We start from the raw sequence: 18,466 nt of genomic DNA, 5'->3' as shown, positions 1-18,466 counted from the left end.
ATACCAAATACCAGGTCGGACCCGTATACATTCGGGTCGCTTAATTTACTTGACCCGAAATCTTTTCGTGCCAGAAAAACCCAGACGCCCTCAAGCTCTCAAGCACCAAAAAGCTTCATTTCGTCAAGCGGAAGAAGAAGAAGAAGAAGAATCCGGAAAGATGTTGGTTCAACTTCCGCGGCTGACCAGCTCTCTCAGAGAGCCCTTTGACGTCGATCAGGCCTATTTGCAGCGGAAGATCCTCCTCCAGAGCTGCCACAAACCGCCCCAGTATTTTCTCTCTACAATTCTCACTTTTTTTTTACTGTTATTTTCTGTTTGGTTGCCGAGAAAGTGTTAGGAAATGTAAGTAGGATGCTTAGAAAATTGATATGAGTTTGATATGAGATAGGAGCTGGAATGGAATGCCGAAGTTTCCCCGTGGAACGAGCTTGATGCAATTTAGCTTTAGCTTGATCGAAGATTTAATGGAGAAATTAGGACGAATTAAACGAAATTCAATATCTATGTATTTTCTGTGTGTATTAGGATCTTAGTGATTAAATGGAGGAGTAATACGCTGCTCGGGACGTGAATTTTGTGCTAATGTTTACTAGTGAAGCTGTTTACGGTTCCTGATTAGTTGTTCTTGACCAATTAATTCCGAAATAATATTTGGATTTTCGGACTTATCCGGTGTAGGTCTTCGAGCTCAGTTGATGAGTCGGAACTTGCTAGGAAGATAGTTCATAGATGGGAAGAAGGTAATGTTGACAACTTTCCTGTAGTGTGATTGTGGACATAGCACACCGTATTTGATATATTGAATAAACTGGAAATTTGTGGAGCAGCTTCAGTTGAAGTGCGGCAAGCGTACAAGCAGTTTGTCGGAGCAGTGGTTGAATTGATAGATGGAGAAGTTTCCTCCGAAGAGTTTCGTGAGGTGGCATTGGCTATGTACCGCCTTTTCAGCTCGCCAGCGGAGGAAGCCAATGTTGAAACAATTATTGCCAGGAGAAGGTAAGAATTCTGCTTTCCAATCCTTAATGTTCATTTTAATCAGATAGAAGTTAAATTAGTAAATATAGTATTACAAGTGGTTGCTCCCTTGTGTTCTGGCCTCCAGGAACACAACGAACAAGTTATTCATAGTCCATTACTATTTATTAAGTTTCTTTATCTACAAAACTGAACATTCGTAGACCTGATTTACTCATTGACGGATGAAACTAATTTGGAACATATTTATACAAGATTCTCACAAATGCCTTACATTCATATAGAAGCAAATTAAGGAATGCAGGGGATTGTGTCAAATGAGTATCCATCGCAATTTGATTAATTTATCATGCGTAGTTAGAGATTGTATATGAAATTTTAACTATGATTATCGACCAAAAGAAAACAAAGTTTCAAGAATTTTGATTTTATCCTCTAATATTTGAAATGCAGGCTGGAAGTGCAAAACTTACTTGGTCAAGCCGTTTCGGATGCTAACATGCGGAAGGTTGTCTCCCTTGCCCAGAGACTTTGTGGGGTGCAGTCTAGTGATGGGGGGACTTCGCTTCCAGAAAACCCTGTAAGTGGGACTGATGACAATGCAGAATTTGGCGCTGACCTTGTTTTCCATGCACCAGCTCGGTTTCTGGTGGATGTTTCTTTGGAGGATGGGGAGCTATTGGGTGAGGAAAGCACTTCTTCTACATCATATTATGAAGGATTATATAGTCGCAATGACTTGAATGATCGTCAACCTACTTCCAATGGACAAAGCTTCAACTTGAGTTGGTTACAAGATGCATGTGATCGGATAATAACAAAAAGTACTTCACAGCTTTCTGGAGATGAATTGGCTATGGCCATCTGTCGGGTTCTTGACTCTGACAAATCTGGTGATGAGGTATTCATTAATAGTTCATCTACTTTTATTGTAAAGGGCTTCACTCTTGTGCTTTTGTAGGCAACTAAATTTATACTAATCATGAGATCTTTTTCTTAATGAAGATAGCAGGTGACTTGTTAGATCTTGTTGGGGATAGTGCGTTTGAAACTGTCCAAGACCTCATATCAGTAAGAATATAAACATTCTACTACTTTGTTGAGCTAGTCTTAGATACTCTTTACAGTGTCCTCCTAAAACACTACCAACACACATGCACAGACAACACAAAAATCCGCTTCCCCAGTACTCTTTCCTAACATGTGTCATCATGATCTTTGTTTGAAGAAGTGGCACCTTCTTTTATAAATATATTTGTTCTTTAAATACAAATTTGATTCCCCTTTTTTGTAACAGCATATCACGTTTCAGTTGTAGGATACAATTGTTTCTTTGGCCATCTAGTATACATTTTTGATGGATATTTCTTAGAGAAGTCTATTCCAGATTTAATATTTCATGAATTTACAGCTAAAGTTTCTTTTTTGATTTTTGTTTTTATGTTTCCCACAGCATCGAAAGGAACTTGTCGATGCCATCCATCAAGGGCTACTGGGACTGAAATCTGATAAATTATCTTCAAGCTCTCAACCACGTATGCCTAGTTATGGCACACAGGTAGAACCGATTCTGTATAAATTTGTTCTCGTCGACACATAAATCAAAAGGCTAAATATGGCATCAAGCATTCCATTTCTGTTTTCAGGTTACTGTTCAAACAGAATCTGAACGGCAAATTGATAAACTTCGGCGCAAAGAGGAAAAGCGACAAAGACGAGGAACAGAATATGGTGCTGATAGTGATCTGGCTGGTGTAAAATTTTCTTCTCTAGTACAAGCAAGTGAAAGAAAAAAACCTGTTGATGATCTCTTAGGGTATGGTGAAGCTCACTCTTTAGCAGTTAGTGCTCTTCCTCAAGGAACTGTGAGGAAGCATCATAAGGGGTATGAGGAAGTCATTATTCCCCCAACACCAACAGCACAAATGAAACCAGGAGAAAAGCTGGTAACAATTAACTTTTCTGATAATTTTATTTCATGTTTGTCATTTTAAAACTATATACACCGGTTCTCAATTCTTTACATAATTTTGTTAATTGGAGATGACTAATAGGTACCTTTCCAAGGCGCACAAGTGGATAATAAGTTAGGGAGTCTCCTTCTATATTATTTTAGGTACTAGCTGCTCTCGGAGAACTAAGTACTAGACCTGTTTTTTCCCTTTCCCCGATGAATAGGGAATAGGGCTTGGTATGTTTGTCAAACAACACCTGAAGAAAGCACAAACATAATACACGCTAAAATTAAGAACAGGTTCTTTTTAGAGAACATTGACACTCCCTTCAAGGCAGTAAACTATAAAGGATTTACTTTTATTTATTTTTATAATCTATGATCTTAAAAGATGAAATCAAAGTAAACCTTACGTTGGTATTTGGGCAACCATTATAAATGGACTGACCTAACAGGTGGTAGCTAGCTTATAGATGCATCCCTTATTACCCCTTCCAGGGAAATAAACTTACCGGGAAGCATTCTTCATTTTGCTACATTTATCATATTTCTTTTTTCATATTAAGTGTGAGCAGGGGAAACGATTGGATAGAATGTATGTGACATGTATAAACCTTCGGATATTACTTTCTCTTGGAGAATTATATTGACCATGACATGCTTTGTAGCTATAAGATAATGTATGAATATATTTTTCCATAGGAAGTTTGTGATGCTATTGGAGTTCACTGGCAAGCAGGCCATAATATTTGTGCATTTACTGGTGGTTTATCAAACAGGATTGTCGTTACTTTCCATTTCTTTTATCATCTACTGGCCTTGACATCTTTCCTTTTGTATGGAATTTTTTGTTTATTATCATCTGTTCTCAGATTGAGATAACAGAGTTAGATGAATTTGCTCAAGCTGCTTTTCGGGGATACAAATCTTTGAACCGTATTCAGAGCCGCATATTTCATACTGTTTATAACACTAATGAAAATATACTAGTAAGTTGTTATTTCTGTTTACTATGTGAATACCAAACCTTTCCTGCGAAAGTGTGTATGATATGCTTGAATGTGATTTCGATTTGCTTGCAGGTTTGTGCTCCAACAGGAGCTGGTAAGACGAACATAGCTATGATTTCTATTCTACATGAGGTATGCCAATGATTGAGAATTCCTGGTTCCCTGTTCCTTTTGGCAATCATTCTTATCTCATACTACTTGGAGTTGAGCACAGATTCACACAATTGGTTTTATATTATGTATGAGTTAACTTCAGTTGTAATGTCCTATGACCTAGGAAGTGCTACTTATATTTTTTGTAGGAGGTTAATGTTTTGAAGGATACCACCTTGCAAAACAAAAGCAAGGAAACTAAACTTTTGGCTGTCTTAGTTAATTAACTCCTTTTATGTTATGGTGCTGCTGCTTATAGGATTGAATTCAACCTAAGAAGCTCTTTTTCTGTACTTTTCTTTATTTAGCATTCAGTAGTTATGATCTATTTTGATATTTAGATAGTGACTAGATTAGTCATATGGTGCAGATTGGACAGCACTTCAAAGATGGTTACTTGCATAAAAATGAATTTAAAATAGTTTATGTTGCACCTATGAAGGTATCTACCCTATGTTACTCTCTTCCTTTTTCTTTCCCTTTTTTTTTTCCTTTTTTTCTCTGATGGGCATTGAATTAGTGGCTTGTTACTTATTATCATTTCTTTTTTAGGCATTAGCTTCAGAAGTCACATCAACTTTTAGCCATCGCTTATCTCCATTGAATATGACTGTGAAAGAGCTTACTGGCGACATGCAACTATCTAAGAATGAACTTGAAGAAACTCAGGTCACTTTTTATCAAATTTTGCATGCTCAGTATGCTGTTGTTGCTCCTATCCTGTTCCCTTAACGTCTCTACTTTCTTGTTATTCAGATGATAGTTACTACACCTGAAAAATGGGATGTCATTACTCGCAAGAGCAGTGACATGGCACTTTCAATGCTCGTGAAGCTTTTAATTATTGATGAAGTGCATCTATTGAATGATGACAGGGGCCCTGTAATTGAGGCACTAGTTGCTCGGACTTTGCGCCAGGTAAACTTTTAGCGAGTCATTAGTGCTCTTGGCTTATTGATGTGAAATAACTCACACTGTTTAGATTAATTGATAACATCTGTACAGTTTCAATTTATGCTTATGAAAGCTGGAGAGATCCTCTCTGTTTCTTGTTGCTCTTAGTCTTCATCTTCTTATGGAAAATCGGGTTCCCTTAGTCATTTACCATAATTTGAAATTGAATCCGAACAATATTTTGATGTTTATTGTATATTGTGATAAAGGCAATTTTTTTCTTTTCCCGCCAACGTATTTATGAGTTTACACAACTGGTTCTGATTATACAGTAGGGGAGTTGTTATAGTTAGACAGCTAATGGACCCAAAAGACTTGAGCTAAGGGAATGAGCCAACAATGTACTAAACTTATTCTTAACCTGCAGATTCATTTTTCATGTGAAGATGCAGACAAAGAGATACACCTTGCAAATTAGTAAATAAGTGCGGGCGTGAGGGTGAGAGTTGCTGACCCGACTTTCCTCAACTTTATACAAACCATTGAAAGTCAAAAACTTTAGCTGTTAGGGAATTGGCCAACAATGTTACCAACCCAGTAGTTATAACTTATAAATAGACTTGAAGGCGTATTCATCAAGTCTTTCGATAAATTTTCCCTGTTAAAAGGAAGTATCCATCAAAGTCTTATTGAAGGCACCGCTTGCAAAGATGATTATTGTTTTATGTAATAGCAGGATGTTTATTTTTATAAATGTTTATCAGATATTACATGTTACTTAAATGATTATCTGATTGTTGATTTAGTTGCTTATGATTTTTGTTTTTGTCTTTTGGTTTGTTGTTTTTGGTGTGCTTGGCAGGTGGAATCTACACAGACGATGATACGCATTGTTGGCCTTTCAGCCACCCTACCCAACTATTTGGAGGTTTCTTGGCCAGTTTTTTATATTTATGATCTGTATTGAACTATTGATTGGAATTTATATGCCATAATTTAAAGCCTCATATTTATTTCTTAATGTGGATATGGTAATTGTTTTATAATCACTCAGGTTGCACAGTTTCTGAGAGTCAATCCAGATGCAGGACTCTTCTTTTTTGATGCTAGTTATCGTCCTGTGCCCCTTGCACAGCAGTATATTGGTATTAGCGAGCAGAACTTTGCAGCCCGAAATGAATTAATGAATGAGATATGCTACAAGAAGGTATTTCTTCTTGATTGGCTGTCCTTTCTGTAATGTGTGCATTGGAATGGTTATTAACTGATTGATACTTTTTCTGCCAGGTTGTTGAATCACTCAGACAAGGGTATCAGGCAATGGTATTTGTTCATTCTCGAAAGGACACAGCAAAAACAGCTCAAAAATTGGTATACCCTCCTCATGTTCCATCTGAATTTTGTGGCCCTTCTATTTGGCTTGAAATTCTTTTTGAAGTGTGAATAATAAACTAGTTATGCCAACTTCGCCAATGAGAAAGCTTGGTTGGTTGTTAATGCAATTGCATCAGCTAGACCAGTATGAATCCTTGCAAGCTTCATTTTAGTCATAGGAACTGGCTTGATATTGTGCCATTTGTCCTACATTGTTTGTAGGTTTTGGAGTTAATATTATTGGTCTGGTTCAACAATGAATTAATAAAGGCATGTTGGTATAAGTTGAAAGGATGCAATTGTACATACGCTAATGCATATCTAAAAGGATAAAATCTGTTTGTGACATTTAAAGTCTTATAATGCAATAACCAATGTTGTTTATCATAGAAAGATGGACTTGGTTCGAAATTTATAATTCTTTGCTGTCAATTTTATGAGGTGTGTTATGCTCTGGCTTCGCTATTTACCAATTATATTACATTTTTACAGGTTGAACTTGCTCGCAAGTTTGAAGGACTGGATCTTTTCAAGAACGATGAACACCCACAGTTTTCATTGGTTCAGGCAAGAAAAGATTTTTTTTGTTTTCTGAATCTTATTATTAATATCATACCTTTTATTTATTTTTGATAGAGGTACCATTTAATGAATTTCAGAGGGATGTTAAGAAGTCCAGAAACAAAGATCTTGTTGCACTTTTTGAATTTGGAGTTGGAGTTCATCATGCTGGGATGTTACGGTCTGATAGAGGTTTGACTGAGCGCCTTTTCTCTGATGGACTATTGAAGGTAGATATCATCTAGTTATCCTTCATACTGTCGCTTCTATATTTGGCCGCAATTGTTCTTTTAGATATGTTGTTTTCTGTTGTAGGTACTTGTTTGTACAGCAACTTTGGCATGGGGTGTAAATCTACCAGCTCACACTGTTGTGATAAAGGTTTGTGCAGACTTCTGAAAGTATAGTTTATTTGTGCGGCTTAAAACTTGATACTTTAATTTTTTAAAGATAAGATGTGACAGAATGGAGGTTAATTAGACAGTTCGATGTTCTTTCTCCTTTATTTTACTTCCTGTTCCCTAAAAAGATTATAATATATATATATATATATATATACACACACATATATATAAAATGTGGCATTTTCTTCAGGGGACTCAATTGTATGATCCAAAGGCTGGTGGGTGGAAAGACCTGGGCATGCTAGATGTTATGCAGGTTAGATTCAAAGTGTTTCTCTTGTAAATACATCTCAAGCAAACTTTATCATATGATTTCCATTTTTTTTGTTCTCATGATAATTTCTTTAGATCTTTGGGCGTGCTGGGAGACCTCAATTCGACAAAAGTGGTGAGGGCATTATAATTACGTCTCACGACAAACTGGCCTACTATCTTCGGTTGCTGACAAGTCAACTTCCTATAGAAAGTCAGGTACTAGTGTAGTTTAAGACACTAGAACATTATGATATGTATATATCCAGGTCAGTCAGTGGGTGAGAATTTCTCATGTGTCTTGTGAAGTGTACTGATTTTCTGTAACAAAATAATTTGGATGGGTCTTGAGACAGAATCTTGGTTACACCTTGTGTAAAACATATTCGGATAAGTTTTAGGTGGTTTTGAATCTGTGATTGTTTGATTGTTTACCATAAACATTGCTTATAAGTCAGCTCTAGTAGATCTGAAAGTGAAACTAATTTGTTGGACAAGGTTTTATCAGTCACTTTAGTACATCTGGAACTGCAACTAACTTATGGGACAAGGTATCATTGATTTGCTTGTGCCTTAGGGTACTTCATTATGCATTGACATGCTGAACTTAAGAGTTCTCTACATACTTGAGTTTTACGTTATACAATGACGTAGAATGGCAATATGATGTCCTTGCACGTAATAAATTTTGGGTTTTGCATGTTTTGTGTATTTGAATTTATCCAAGTTATGCTGAGATGATTCACTTTTTCTTATGGCTCTTGTAATTTCCTTCAATGTTTGCAGTTTATTAGTTCCTTGAAAGACAATTTAAATGCAGAGGTGGCACTTGGTACTGTCACCAATGTCAAGGAAGCTTGTGCATGGCTTGGATATACATACCTTTTTATAAGAATGAGGCTGAACCCTTTGGTGTACGGTATTGGGTGGGATGAGGTATTACCTATATGGTTTACCAGTTGATCTTTGTTGAACATTTTCTTGACTGGCAGCCTGACTTTATTGTTTATTCTCGAAAGCCTACTGGACTTTATTGGTGCTTATGGGTTAGATATTTGTATTTGCTTGTTTTGGGTATTGACATTTTCTTCTGCATTTTGCAGGTTGTTGCAGATCCTTCCTTGAGCTTGAAGCAAAGATCTCTTATTGCGGATGCTGCACGTTCCCTGGACAAAGCAAAAATGATGCGATTTGATGAAAAAAGTGGCAACTTTTATTGTACAGAACTTGGTCGAATTGCAAGCCACTTTTATATTCAATACTCAAGTGTTGAAACGTACAATGAATGTTTGAGACGCCACATGAATGAGACTGAGGTTATTGTTTTGTGTACTATTTCATTTGTATTTCCAATTTGCTTCCTATTTGAGACATCCATCTCAACGCAGCCTTGAAATATGTTTCTCGCTTTTTATTTTCTTTGTAAGAGAATTGTTAGCAGCACTCAAAAATAGTCATCACGCACTCTTCCATCCATCTTTTTACTATGAAGACTGCAGGATGACTACTTTGGAGTGTCAAATAGCTCCCTTCTCGTAACAAGGAGTTGCCTTCTAATAATTATTGTTTTTGATTTGGCTGGTGCTGCTTTTTCTGTTCCTTCAGGTAATTGATATGGTAGCCCACTCCTCAGAATTTGAAAATATTGTTGTTCGAGATGAGGAACAGCATGAACTTGAGGCGTTGGTGCGATCATCATGCCCTTTAGAAGTTAAGGGGGGTCCTTCAAATAAACATGGAAAGATTTCCATTCTCATTCAGGTTGCTTTGTGCTCAGCTGCTTTTACCAAATATTACCTAAAATTTTACAAAAAGGGAAATATTTGTTGACTAATTTATGGCTTATGTGTTTTGCAGTTGTACATATCTCGTGGCTCAATCGATACCTTTTCCTTGGTTTCTGATGCTGCATATATAAGTGCAAGCTTGGCACGCATTATGCGGGCTTTATTTGAGATTTGCTTACGAAAGGGCTGGTCTGAGATGTCATTGTTCATGTTGGACTATTGTAAGGCTGTGGATCACCAAGTTTGGCCCCATCAGCATCCTCTCAGACAATTTGACAAGGATCTTTCAGGAGATGTTTGTACATGATACTTTTCTCCTATTAATTTCCTCAAAGTGTAGTGCATTGTTTGACAATATATTTTATTCATACAGATACTGCGAAAGCTTGAAGAACGAGAGGCTGACTTAGATCGCCTATATGAGATGGAAGAAAAAGACATTGGAGCATTGATTCGCTATGGGCCTGGAGGAAGGGTATATTGTCTTTATTGTAGTACTTTAAACTTCACTTTGGTATGGGGTACGCCAAACAATAGGAAATTTGTTTAACCCTTTCTTTCCTTGTTTTCTTTTGGGTGATTGAAGTTGGTCAAGCAATATTTGGGATATTTTCCATGGATCCAGTTGTCAGCAACTGTGAGTCCAATCACCAGAACTGTTTTAAAGGTAACTTACCATGGTGAACCTTAATTTGTTTTATAGTAATTTCTATCTCACTAAATGTTTGTTGTCTGATTAATCATTCAGTAATTTTTTTTTGAACACCTATTTATGTATTTTTTAATTTTCAGGTGGACTTACTTATTACACCAGACTTCATATGGAAAGATCGTTTTCATGGCACAGCCCAACGTTGGTGGATTCTCGTTGAGGTGCTGACATGATTTCCAATTTCTTGTTAATTTTCTATGGGTCATAGGCTCTTATACTAGTCATGTTTAAGGACCAAATTTTTTTCCCCATATAAAACTATAATTTTCTTGATGTTTGACTATATTAAAGGATTCGGAGAATGACCACATCTACCATTCAGAGCTATTCACTCTGACAAAGCGGATGGCTAAGGGGGAACCTCAAAAGCTTTCTTTTACTGTGCCAATATTTGAGCCACATCCACCACAGTATTATATCCGTGCTGTTTCGGATTCTTGGTTGCGTTCAGAGGCTTTCTACACCATATCTTTCCAGAATCTAGCACTGCCAGAGGTACTTGTTTTCGTTGTTTATTATAAGGGTATATGGTCGAATTTTTATTTTTATTTTCATAAAGGCCAACAAGGTGCTCCTGCCAAAAGCTTTGTCTGATCAGACAAGTCTTGTTTCTTCAGGCTCATACTTCACATACAGAACTGCTAGATTTGAAACCTCTCCCTGTGACTTCACTTGGCAACAATTCATACGAAGCATTGTACAGATTCTCACACTTTAATCCAATACAAACACAGGTTTCAGTGATTTTACACCTTTATTGTGGTTTTTTTCCTCGTCTTTTTCCCGGACAATATCCATCACATTTCAGTGAGTTAATGCTTTTTTTGGAATTGGGCAGACTTTCCATGTCTTGTATCACACAGACAATAATGTTTTGTTAGGAGCTCCCACTGGAAGTGGGAAAACTATATCTGCCGAGCTTGCTATGCTTCGTCTCTTCAATACCCAGCCTGATATGAAGGTATCTCGTTGGCATTTCCTAATCACAGAATAGAAATAGATTTTTCCTGAGAGAAATGCAAAATGAGAAAGGGCAATGGTTTTTTTGTGGAAGGTAGCACCTACGGGTGCTGATCTGGGCAGGATTGCACTTAATAGGTTTGTGTATTTCAATGCTGCTTTTATGCTAAAGTGTACTATGAACTGTTGACTGTAGGTCATTTACATAGCACCTTTGAAGGCTATTGTTCGGGAAAGAATGAATGATTGGAAAGGACGCCTCGTCTCTCAGCTAGGGAAAGAGATGGTGAATTTTTTTCCCTTATAGCTATAAGTAAACCATAATATGTGGTACTGGTAATAACTCTGTGTTGTTGTCAGGTTGAAATGACTGGTGATTATACTCCAGATATGATGGCCATTATGTCAGCGGATATCATAATATCTACTCCTGAGAAGTGGGATGGTATCAGTCGTAATTGGCATAGTCGAGACTATGTTAAGAAGGTGCATTCACTCACGTATATCGATATTTTCCCCTTCTCCAAGAAGGAACTAGTTTATTTAGTTAATTGGATTTCTACTTTATTTGTGTACATAATTTTTCTGCACATGTATGTCATTTTGCATGCTATGCATTAATGGATGTTTCATCAGTAGGTTGGGCTTATGATCATGGATGAGATTCACTTGTTGGGAGCTGACCGTGGACCCATCCTTGAGGTATATATAGAAAAATTTTGTGCTCCTGGTTAATTGTGAAAATAAAAAAATTTGACATATAAGAGAAATGAACTTGCTTATTATCATGCTTTGATGGGAACTTGCCAGTATATGTCTTCGTCTGTGTGTGTTGACACTTTTCTTCAGATGACCATATGATTTTTCTTGGGGAAAAGGTAGTTGGACTTGGTTTGAGCTTGCAAATTTATGTTCCAGGTTATTGTGTCAAGGATGAGATACATATCATCACAGACAGAGCGTGAAGTACGATTTGTAGGCCTTTCTACAGCTTTAGCAAATGCAGGGTACGTCTGTGTGCATCTTTGATCCTAGGATCCTGCAGTGGATCTCACATCCAAGTCCTAAAGTTTTTTCTTCTTCTTTTTTTTTGCAAGTTTTTACCTGGCATGTATGTGCATTTGGTATTGGGTTGGATCCTTTGATGGAATGTTTGCAGATCACTAGATGCAACCCTCCCTTTTGCATTATTTGTCTGGATATATTTTAAATTGTTGTCATATTATCAGTATTCTCAGGCATGTTTCAGTTGTACTGCTTTTAAACAATTGAGCAAATGTCTTACTCTATTATGCTCTTTTTGTGGAAATAGTGCACGTGAATTGCTTTTTTTTCCCTTTCTCCTTGATCAACATATTATGTTTTGAATATTCTTTTGCCGTTTCAATTCTGTAGGGATTTGGCTGATTGGTTGGGTGTTGGGGAAATCGGGCTCTTCAATTTTAAACCAAGCGTGAGACCTGTACCTCTTGAAGTTCATATCCAGGTAGTAAATTTAGTGTTTCAAATGGATTATGGTTTCATGTTTGATCTTTCGGCTCTATTTTGGAAGTGATTTGTTAGTAACTTTTCCTGGGGAATATTGGAATATGGGCCTCCTTCAATTTGCAAGCGACTTTGTTACAGCATCTCGGTTATCTCTTGTTTTCTTGTATATGATATTAAGTTTATAATACTTATTTGGGTTTTATACAACCGTTAATGATATGGTAGTTGTTTTTAAATGCATAGTTAATTGTGAGATTACTTATCTAGGTCTGCAATCTTCTGCATCAATATTTTCTGTTCGATTTGTATCTCACTGGACCCTGAGTCCTCCTATGTAATTGTATCGTCTCTCAATAGTTTAAAAAAAGTATGTTTGTCTTTCTTTCTTTCTTTTTTTTTTAATTTTATTTTAATTTTAATTTTAATTTTTTAACAAAAGAGAGAAGGTATTAGATACACCTGTGCTGCTAGAACTACAAGGGTATTTAAAATTGGATATGTAACTACAACTATACTGTTTTCCTTTTGATCTATGTATATTAGCTTATCTTTTATTATGCTAGTGACTATGCGCACTAAATGAGGTAGAATATAGAGCTGTCTCCTTGTTTATGTTTGCATTTTTGTTGTTGAGATGAAAGCAGATAAGGGCCTTATATATGTTTACTTCATAGCACTAATATGTCAGTTTATGAACAGGGATACCCTGGAAAGTTCTATTGCCCAAGGATGAATAGCATGAACAAACCAGCATATGCTGCGATATGCACCCACTCACCTACAAAACCAGTTTTAATATTTGTTTCCTCTCGTCGACAGACAAGGCTTACTGCATTGGACCTCATTCAGGTAGGATCCGAAGTCATGTTGGGAAAATGAAGCATTCCCTAACTGTGACTAATTACTATTGTTTTTATTTCTTTTCTGTAATTGAAGTTTGCAGCTTCAGATGAACATCCAAGGCAGTTTCTTAGCATGCCAGAAGACGACCTGCAGATGGTGCTTTCTCAGGTCACTGATAATAACCTTAGGCACACCTTGCAATTTGGCATTGGATTACATCACGCTGGTCTGAATGACAAGGATAGATCTCTAGTTGAAGAGCTTTTTGCAAACAACAAGATTCAGGCAATTCTCTTTACCTGGCAAATCACGTATCTTTCCTGATAGACACAGTACAGAAAGTGAATATTAGGAAGAAAAATATCTTACTCTTTATACTGATTAGGCATTGTCCATCAAATTATAGGTATTGGTTTGTACAAGCACATTGGCATGGGGTGTAAACCTTCCAGCTCATCTAGTCATCATTAAGGTAAAGGCAAAATTTGTGTGGTAGGCTGTTACATTTGTTTCCTAGAATTAAATTTTTTGCAGGTATCTATTGCATCAGCTATTCTTCCTAAATCTTTCATTTATATAATGCCATTAATTCTCTTGCAGGGAACAGAATATTATGATGGGAAAGCAAAAAGATATGTTGATTTTCCAATCACAGATATCTTGCAAATGATGGGTCGTGCTGGCCGGCCACAATTTGATCAGCATGGGAAAGCAGTCATTCTTGTTCATGAACCCAAAAAGAGCTTCTATAAAAAGGTTAATTTGAAGTCGTGACTTTATGTAGTAAGTTGAATGTTATCCTTCACAGGGTGCTAGAATAATATGTGGTTTAATGAATTGCAGTTCTTATATGAACCATTTCCCGTCGAGAGTAGTCTGAGGGAACAGTTGCATAATCACATCAACGCTGAGATAGTTTCTGGCACAATTTGCCATAAAGAGGATGCGCTGCATTATCTTACCTGGACATATTTATACCGTAGACTGGTATGGTTTTGGTCACATAACTAGAGAGAATAAAAATATAGAAAGAAAGGGAATCGGATTATTTTTTATTTTTGAATATTCTACACCTATCAATTTTTTGACATAAAAGTTGTGAACGCATTGCATTTGCTATAGATGTTTAATCCAGCTTACTATGGCTTGGACAATGCAGAAGCTGAAGTTGTAAATTCTTACTTGTCTAGGTAATAAAATGTCCATTTCTCATCGATTCTTTTTCTTTTATCATTCTCTTCCAGTGCCATTGCTTTCACTACTTACTATTGTTTTTGACAGGCTAGTGCAGAACACATTTGAGGATCTCGAAGACAGTGGATGCGTCGAGATGAATGATGACAGTGTGAAGCCAACGATGCTGGGTTCAATAGCATCCCAGTATTACCTTAGCTACATGACTGTATCAATGTTTGGTTCAAACATAAGTTCAGATACGTCGCTTGAAGTAAGATATGGTTCTTGATTCATCTGGTAGTCCTTTTCTCGCTTTTACATTTTTATGCTGTTATGCTTATGGAAGGCTATTTCCTATAGGTGTTCTTGCATATCCTATCGGCTGCTTCTGAATATAACGAACTTCCTGTGCGGCACAATGAGGTAATTAGTCTAAGGTCTTGGGTACTTTCTTTCTTTTTAGATTAGTATAGAGGCACATACTTGACCGACTAAACATACCAGCGGTGGCTATTTGAAAAAAAAAATTGAGAAAATTAGCACTGAAAGGAATATTAAAAATTAGCAGTCATATGGAATCCTTCTTTTGTACAAATTTGCTAACATATGATATTCTTCCTATACCACACATGATATTAAGTTCTGTGTTGGATCCAAAACTTTTTGGGACAGTAGTCCTACCCATGTTATTGCGAGTCAGTGCCAATTAAAATTTATTTAGTAAAAGAATATGAGATCTTTGTCTTAACTATCTATAATATTTTATATGATAATAGGAGAATTACAATGGAGCGTTGGCTGAGAGAGTTCGATATAAAGTGGATAAGGACCGGTTAGATGATCCACATGTCAAAGCCAATCTTCTGTTTCAGGTCAGAGTTATCTTCAACAATATGTTCATAATAAAAACGTTCTGTAGTTTTCTTGTAGTTCTCTCATTGTTTCTCTTACCATGCATGAATTCTGCATTCAGGCACATTTCTCGCAGTTAGAATTACCAATCAGTGATTACGTCACAGACTTGAAGTCGGTACTGGATCAAAGTATACGGGTCATCCAGGCCATGATAGATATATGTGCCAACAGTGGGTGGCTTTCAAGCTCAGTTACTTGCATGCATCTTCTGCAAATGGTCATGCAGGTAAACTCCTAGTGGTTACCATTCCAACTTTTACTGTAAAACGAAATAAAGTACCTGCCTAGAAAAAGGACCGCAGCTTGTCATTTTACCTGGTTCATATTATGACGTTGTACGGCCAGCATATCAGTCGATTAGTTAAACGTTAACTGATTTGACTCGGATGATTTGTTTCTCAAAAAAGTAAAGTTTGATGCCTAGCCTCTTCTGTTATCTTTGTGTCGTTTCAGGGTTTATGGTTTGATAAGGATTCTTCCTTGTGGATGATGCCATGCATGAATGTTGAACTTGCCGACTCACTAAGCAAAAGAGGAATATTCAGCGTGCAGCAACTACTGAATCTCCCCAAGACAACTTTGCAGACCATGATCGGAAACTTCCCGGCTTCAAAGTTTTATCAGGTATGGACTTCAAAGATAGCTGACACATAGCAAACCCACCCACGGTCAAGATGTAACATGACCGGATGGCTTTTGGAGTGGGTCGGTTAGGTTATTGAGACACAAGTCGTTTTTTGTTCACTATTATTCGCTGCCAGGCATGCCAACTGATTCCGGTAGCTTAACATCTGCAATTTTTTGTTGTTCTAGGATCTGCAGCATTTTCCCCACATCGAAATGAAGTTAAGAATTCAGGAAAAGGACAGCGGAAAGTCTCACTCTTTAAACATCAGATTGGTTAAGACCAATTACAGGCAAAACAAATCAAGAGCGTTTACCCCGCGATTTCCCAAGGTAAAACCGTAAAACTGTTCTCCTTGTTCTAATCTGATAACGAGAAACGAAACTAAGCTTCGGATTTCTTTGACAGGTGAAAAACGAAGCGTGGTGGTTGGTCCTTGGGAACACCTCAACATCTGAATTATACGCTCTGAAGAGAGTATCCTTCTCCGATCACTTGGTTACTCACATGGAGTTACCAGCAGCTCCGAATAACATCCAGGTACGCGGATAAATTCTCCCTGTTTTATCGAATATCTGACATTCCATTTGTTATTACGGGTGACTAAACCCGGGTAAATAATTCATCATTACCGAATATCAAACTGTCGATTTTGATTTCAATGTCTTGGTTTGCTTGTATAATATTATTTAACCGTATTTTCCAGGGGATGAAATTGATTTTAGTTTCGGATTGTTATTTGGGCTTCGAGCAAGAGCACTCTATCTCAGAACTTATTCAACGGCGGTGATCAATGCCGGAATATCAGAAAATGCATGAACATATGAGAAAAGGATGAAACGTGACGCGAGGAACACATATCCCGGTAGCAAAAAAATTTATAAGGTTCGATATTTACCATCTTTCTGGTGTACGAGTACAATTTTATGTATGATTAGTGTCTAATAAATTGGAGTTATCGGGAGCTTGTTCCCCGGTGGACCCGAACCCGATACCCAGACGATTATGCTTTATTCAGGTCGGGTTTTAGTGAATCTTCACTCAAAACAAAAGGGGTGCGGGATAACTATTTTGGAGTGCAATTATTGTTTTTTTATAGAACAAAATGGCATGTGAAATTAGTATTACCACCCAATTTATGTTGGGTTTATTTTTAGTTACGTTCTTGAACTCGATTACGATTTCACTTTGTTCCTTGTAATTTAAAAGTCACTTTACTTTCTAACACTCAAAATTCATTCTATTTTGACATTCAAAAGTTGCCTTTGGAACATATGTGCGACTTACCACTCAATAAGACTACACCACGTGTTAAAAGAATTTAATTATAAATTTTCATTATGCGTTAACATTCAAGAATAAAATATTGAGTTTAAAAGAAGAAATTCATAATTGGAATTTTTCTGGGTGCCGTGTTTGAGTTGCGGGGATGGAAAAAGATAAAAACTAAATTGATTGGCTTGGTGCACCTAAATATTACCCACATAATGGGATTAACAGAATTAAGGCACTATGGAACTAATTTCGGTTTTTATAGAGTAAAATGACGACTTTTGAATTTCATAGGACAAAAATGAGATCAAAATCGAGTTTTACGAGGCAAAGTGAAACGAATTTTGAGTTTTAGAGAGGCAAAGTAAGATATCAGGTTTGAAGAGGTGTAACTAAAAATAAGCCATCATAATACATGAACCTCTCAATCTACTTTCACTCACAAAATCTAATTTGTTCAACTTATTTACAAAGCATACAAAAGGTCCAGCCTTATTTCTGCTGAATTGACACGTTCACAAGTTACCGATGGTCCGACGGACTAATCCCAATCGGCATCAAAGAACCCAGCATCATTCATCTCGGAGTAATACGCATTCTCCAAGAGAAAACTTTCTTCCTGTAAACATCACAATGTAGATTAGCAACTGCATGAGTATCACTTAGAGAAAAAATTGGAAAACCCGAAAATGCTGTTTAACCATAACTGTGAAGAATGAACTAAAAATGTTGTTTAGCGCCATGGACCTCTCGCAGCAGCCCCATGGGCTTGTTGCCACTGCATTGCAACCAGGCATCGGCCTTCCTTGGTTTATGCATGGGCTCGAAGCCTTGTGTCCACTCCAGCTGGCCAATAAGCCTGGGATGGGTGATCGCAAGCCGAGACATATGGCAAGCCCAGCAAGCTTTGCTTACTGGGCTTTGCCTGCACGAGACCCGGCTCTTCTACAGCAAGCTTTGCTTGCTGGGCTTGCCATATGTCTCGGCTTGCGATCACCCATCCCAGGCCAACTTCGTGCTGGGCATGTGCACCTGCGCCTTTTGTGGCCCACAAACTAGCAGCTGTGTTGCTGGGCCTATCCCAGACATACGGCCCATGGCCTACAAC

General features: G+C 37.3%; 1 protein-coding gene across 1 annotated transcript; it reads left to right on the top strand.

Annotated features, from left to right (window-relative positions):
- The first annotated feature begins 83 nt into the window (after nucleotides 1–83).
- LOC137709753 (DExH-box ATP-dependent RNA helicase DExH14) lies at nucleotides 84–17,337 on the top strand. Its single transcript, XM_068448730.1, has 49 exons — nucleotides 84–270; nucleotides 682–743; nucleotides 831–999; nucleotides 1,432–1,879; nucleotides 1,984–2,049; nucleotides 2,432–2,536; nucleotides 2,625–2,924; nucleotides 3,805–3,921; nucleotides 4,015–4,074; nucleotides 4,466–4,537; nucleotides 4,648–4,764; nucleotides 4,852–5,013; nucleotides 5,852–5,917; nucleotides 6,044–6,196; nucleotides 6,277–6,360; nucleotides 6,856–6,930; nucleotides 7,023–7,154; nucleotides 7,240–7,305; nucleotides 7,519–7,584; nucleotides 7,677–7,799; nucleotides 8,367–8,516; nucleotides 8,684–8,896; nucleotides 9,186–9,341; nucleotides 9,438–9,662; nucleotides 9,741–9,842; nucleotides 9,954–10,034; nucleotides 10,160–10,240; nucleotides 10,371–10,574; nucleotides 10,697–10,813; nucleotides 10,918–11,040; nucleotides 11,236–11,325; nucleotides 11,400–11,525; nucleotides 11,679–11,741; nucleotides 11,958–12,046; nucleotides 12,435–12,525; nucleotides 13,227–13,376; nucleotides 13,464–13,655; nucleotides 13,777–13,842; nucleotides 13,971–14,126; nucleotides 14,214–14,357; nucleotides 14,493–14,560; nucleotides 14,652–14,817; nucleotides 14,907–14,969; nucleotides 15,323–15,418; nucleotides 15,520–15,687; nucleotides 15,915–16,085; nucleotides 16,275–16,418; nucleotides 16,495–16,626; nucleotides 16,793–17,337. Exons 1-49 carry the CDS (start codon nucleotides 161–163, stop codon nucleotides 16,874–16,876), a joined length of 6,264 nt encoding a protein of 2,087 aa, XP_068304831.1. The 5' UTR covers nucleotides 84–160; the 3' UTR covers nucleotides 16,877–17,337.
- The last annotated feature ends 1,129 nt before the right edge of the window (nucleotides 17,338–18,466 follow it).

The sequence above is a fragment of the Pyrus communis genome, chromosome 12 (genome assembly GCF_963583255.1).
Source record: "Pyrus communis chromosome 12, drPyrComm1.1, whole genome shotgun sequence".
NCBI classification, from domain to species: domain Eukaryota; kingdom Viridiplantae; phylum Streptophyta; class Magnoliopsida; order Rosales; family Rosaceae; genus Pyrus; species Pyrus communis.
Note: the sequence above shows the minus strand (reverse complement) of the source record. Positions and strands in the feature narration are given on the sequence as shown.

Bases quoted from the DNA above. Each gene is read 5' to 3' on its own strand.
- LOC137709753 (XM_068448730.1), top strand. From the start codon at position 161: ATGTTGGTTCAACTTCCGCGGCTGACCAGCTCTCTCAGAGAGCCCTTT. The intron at 10,575-10,696 runs GTACTTGTTTTC...TTGTTTCTTCAG, and splicing joins AGAATCTAGCACTGCCAGAG to GCTCATACTTCACATACAGA. The intron at 14,561-14,651 runs GTAATAAAATGT...TGTTTTTGACAG, and splicing joins GTAAATTCTTACTTGTCTAG to GCTAGTGCAGAACACATTTG.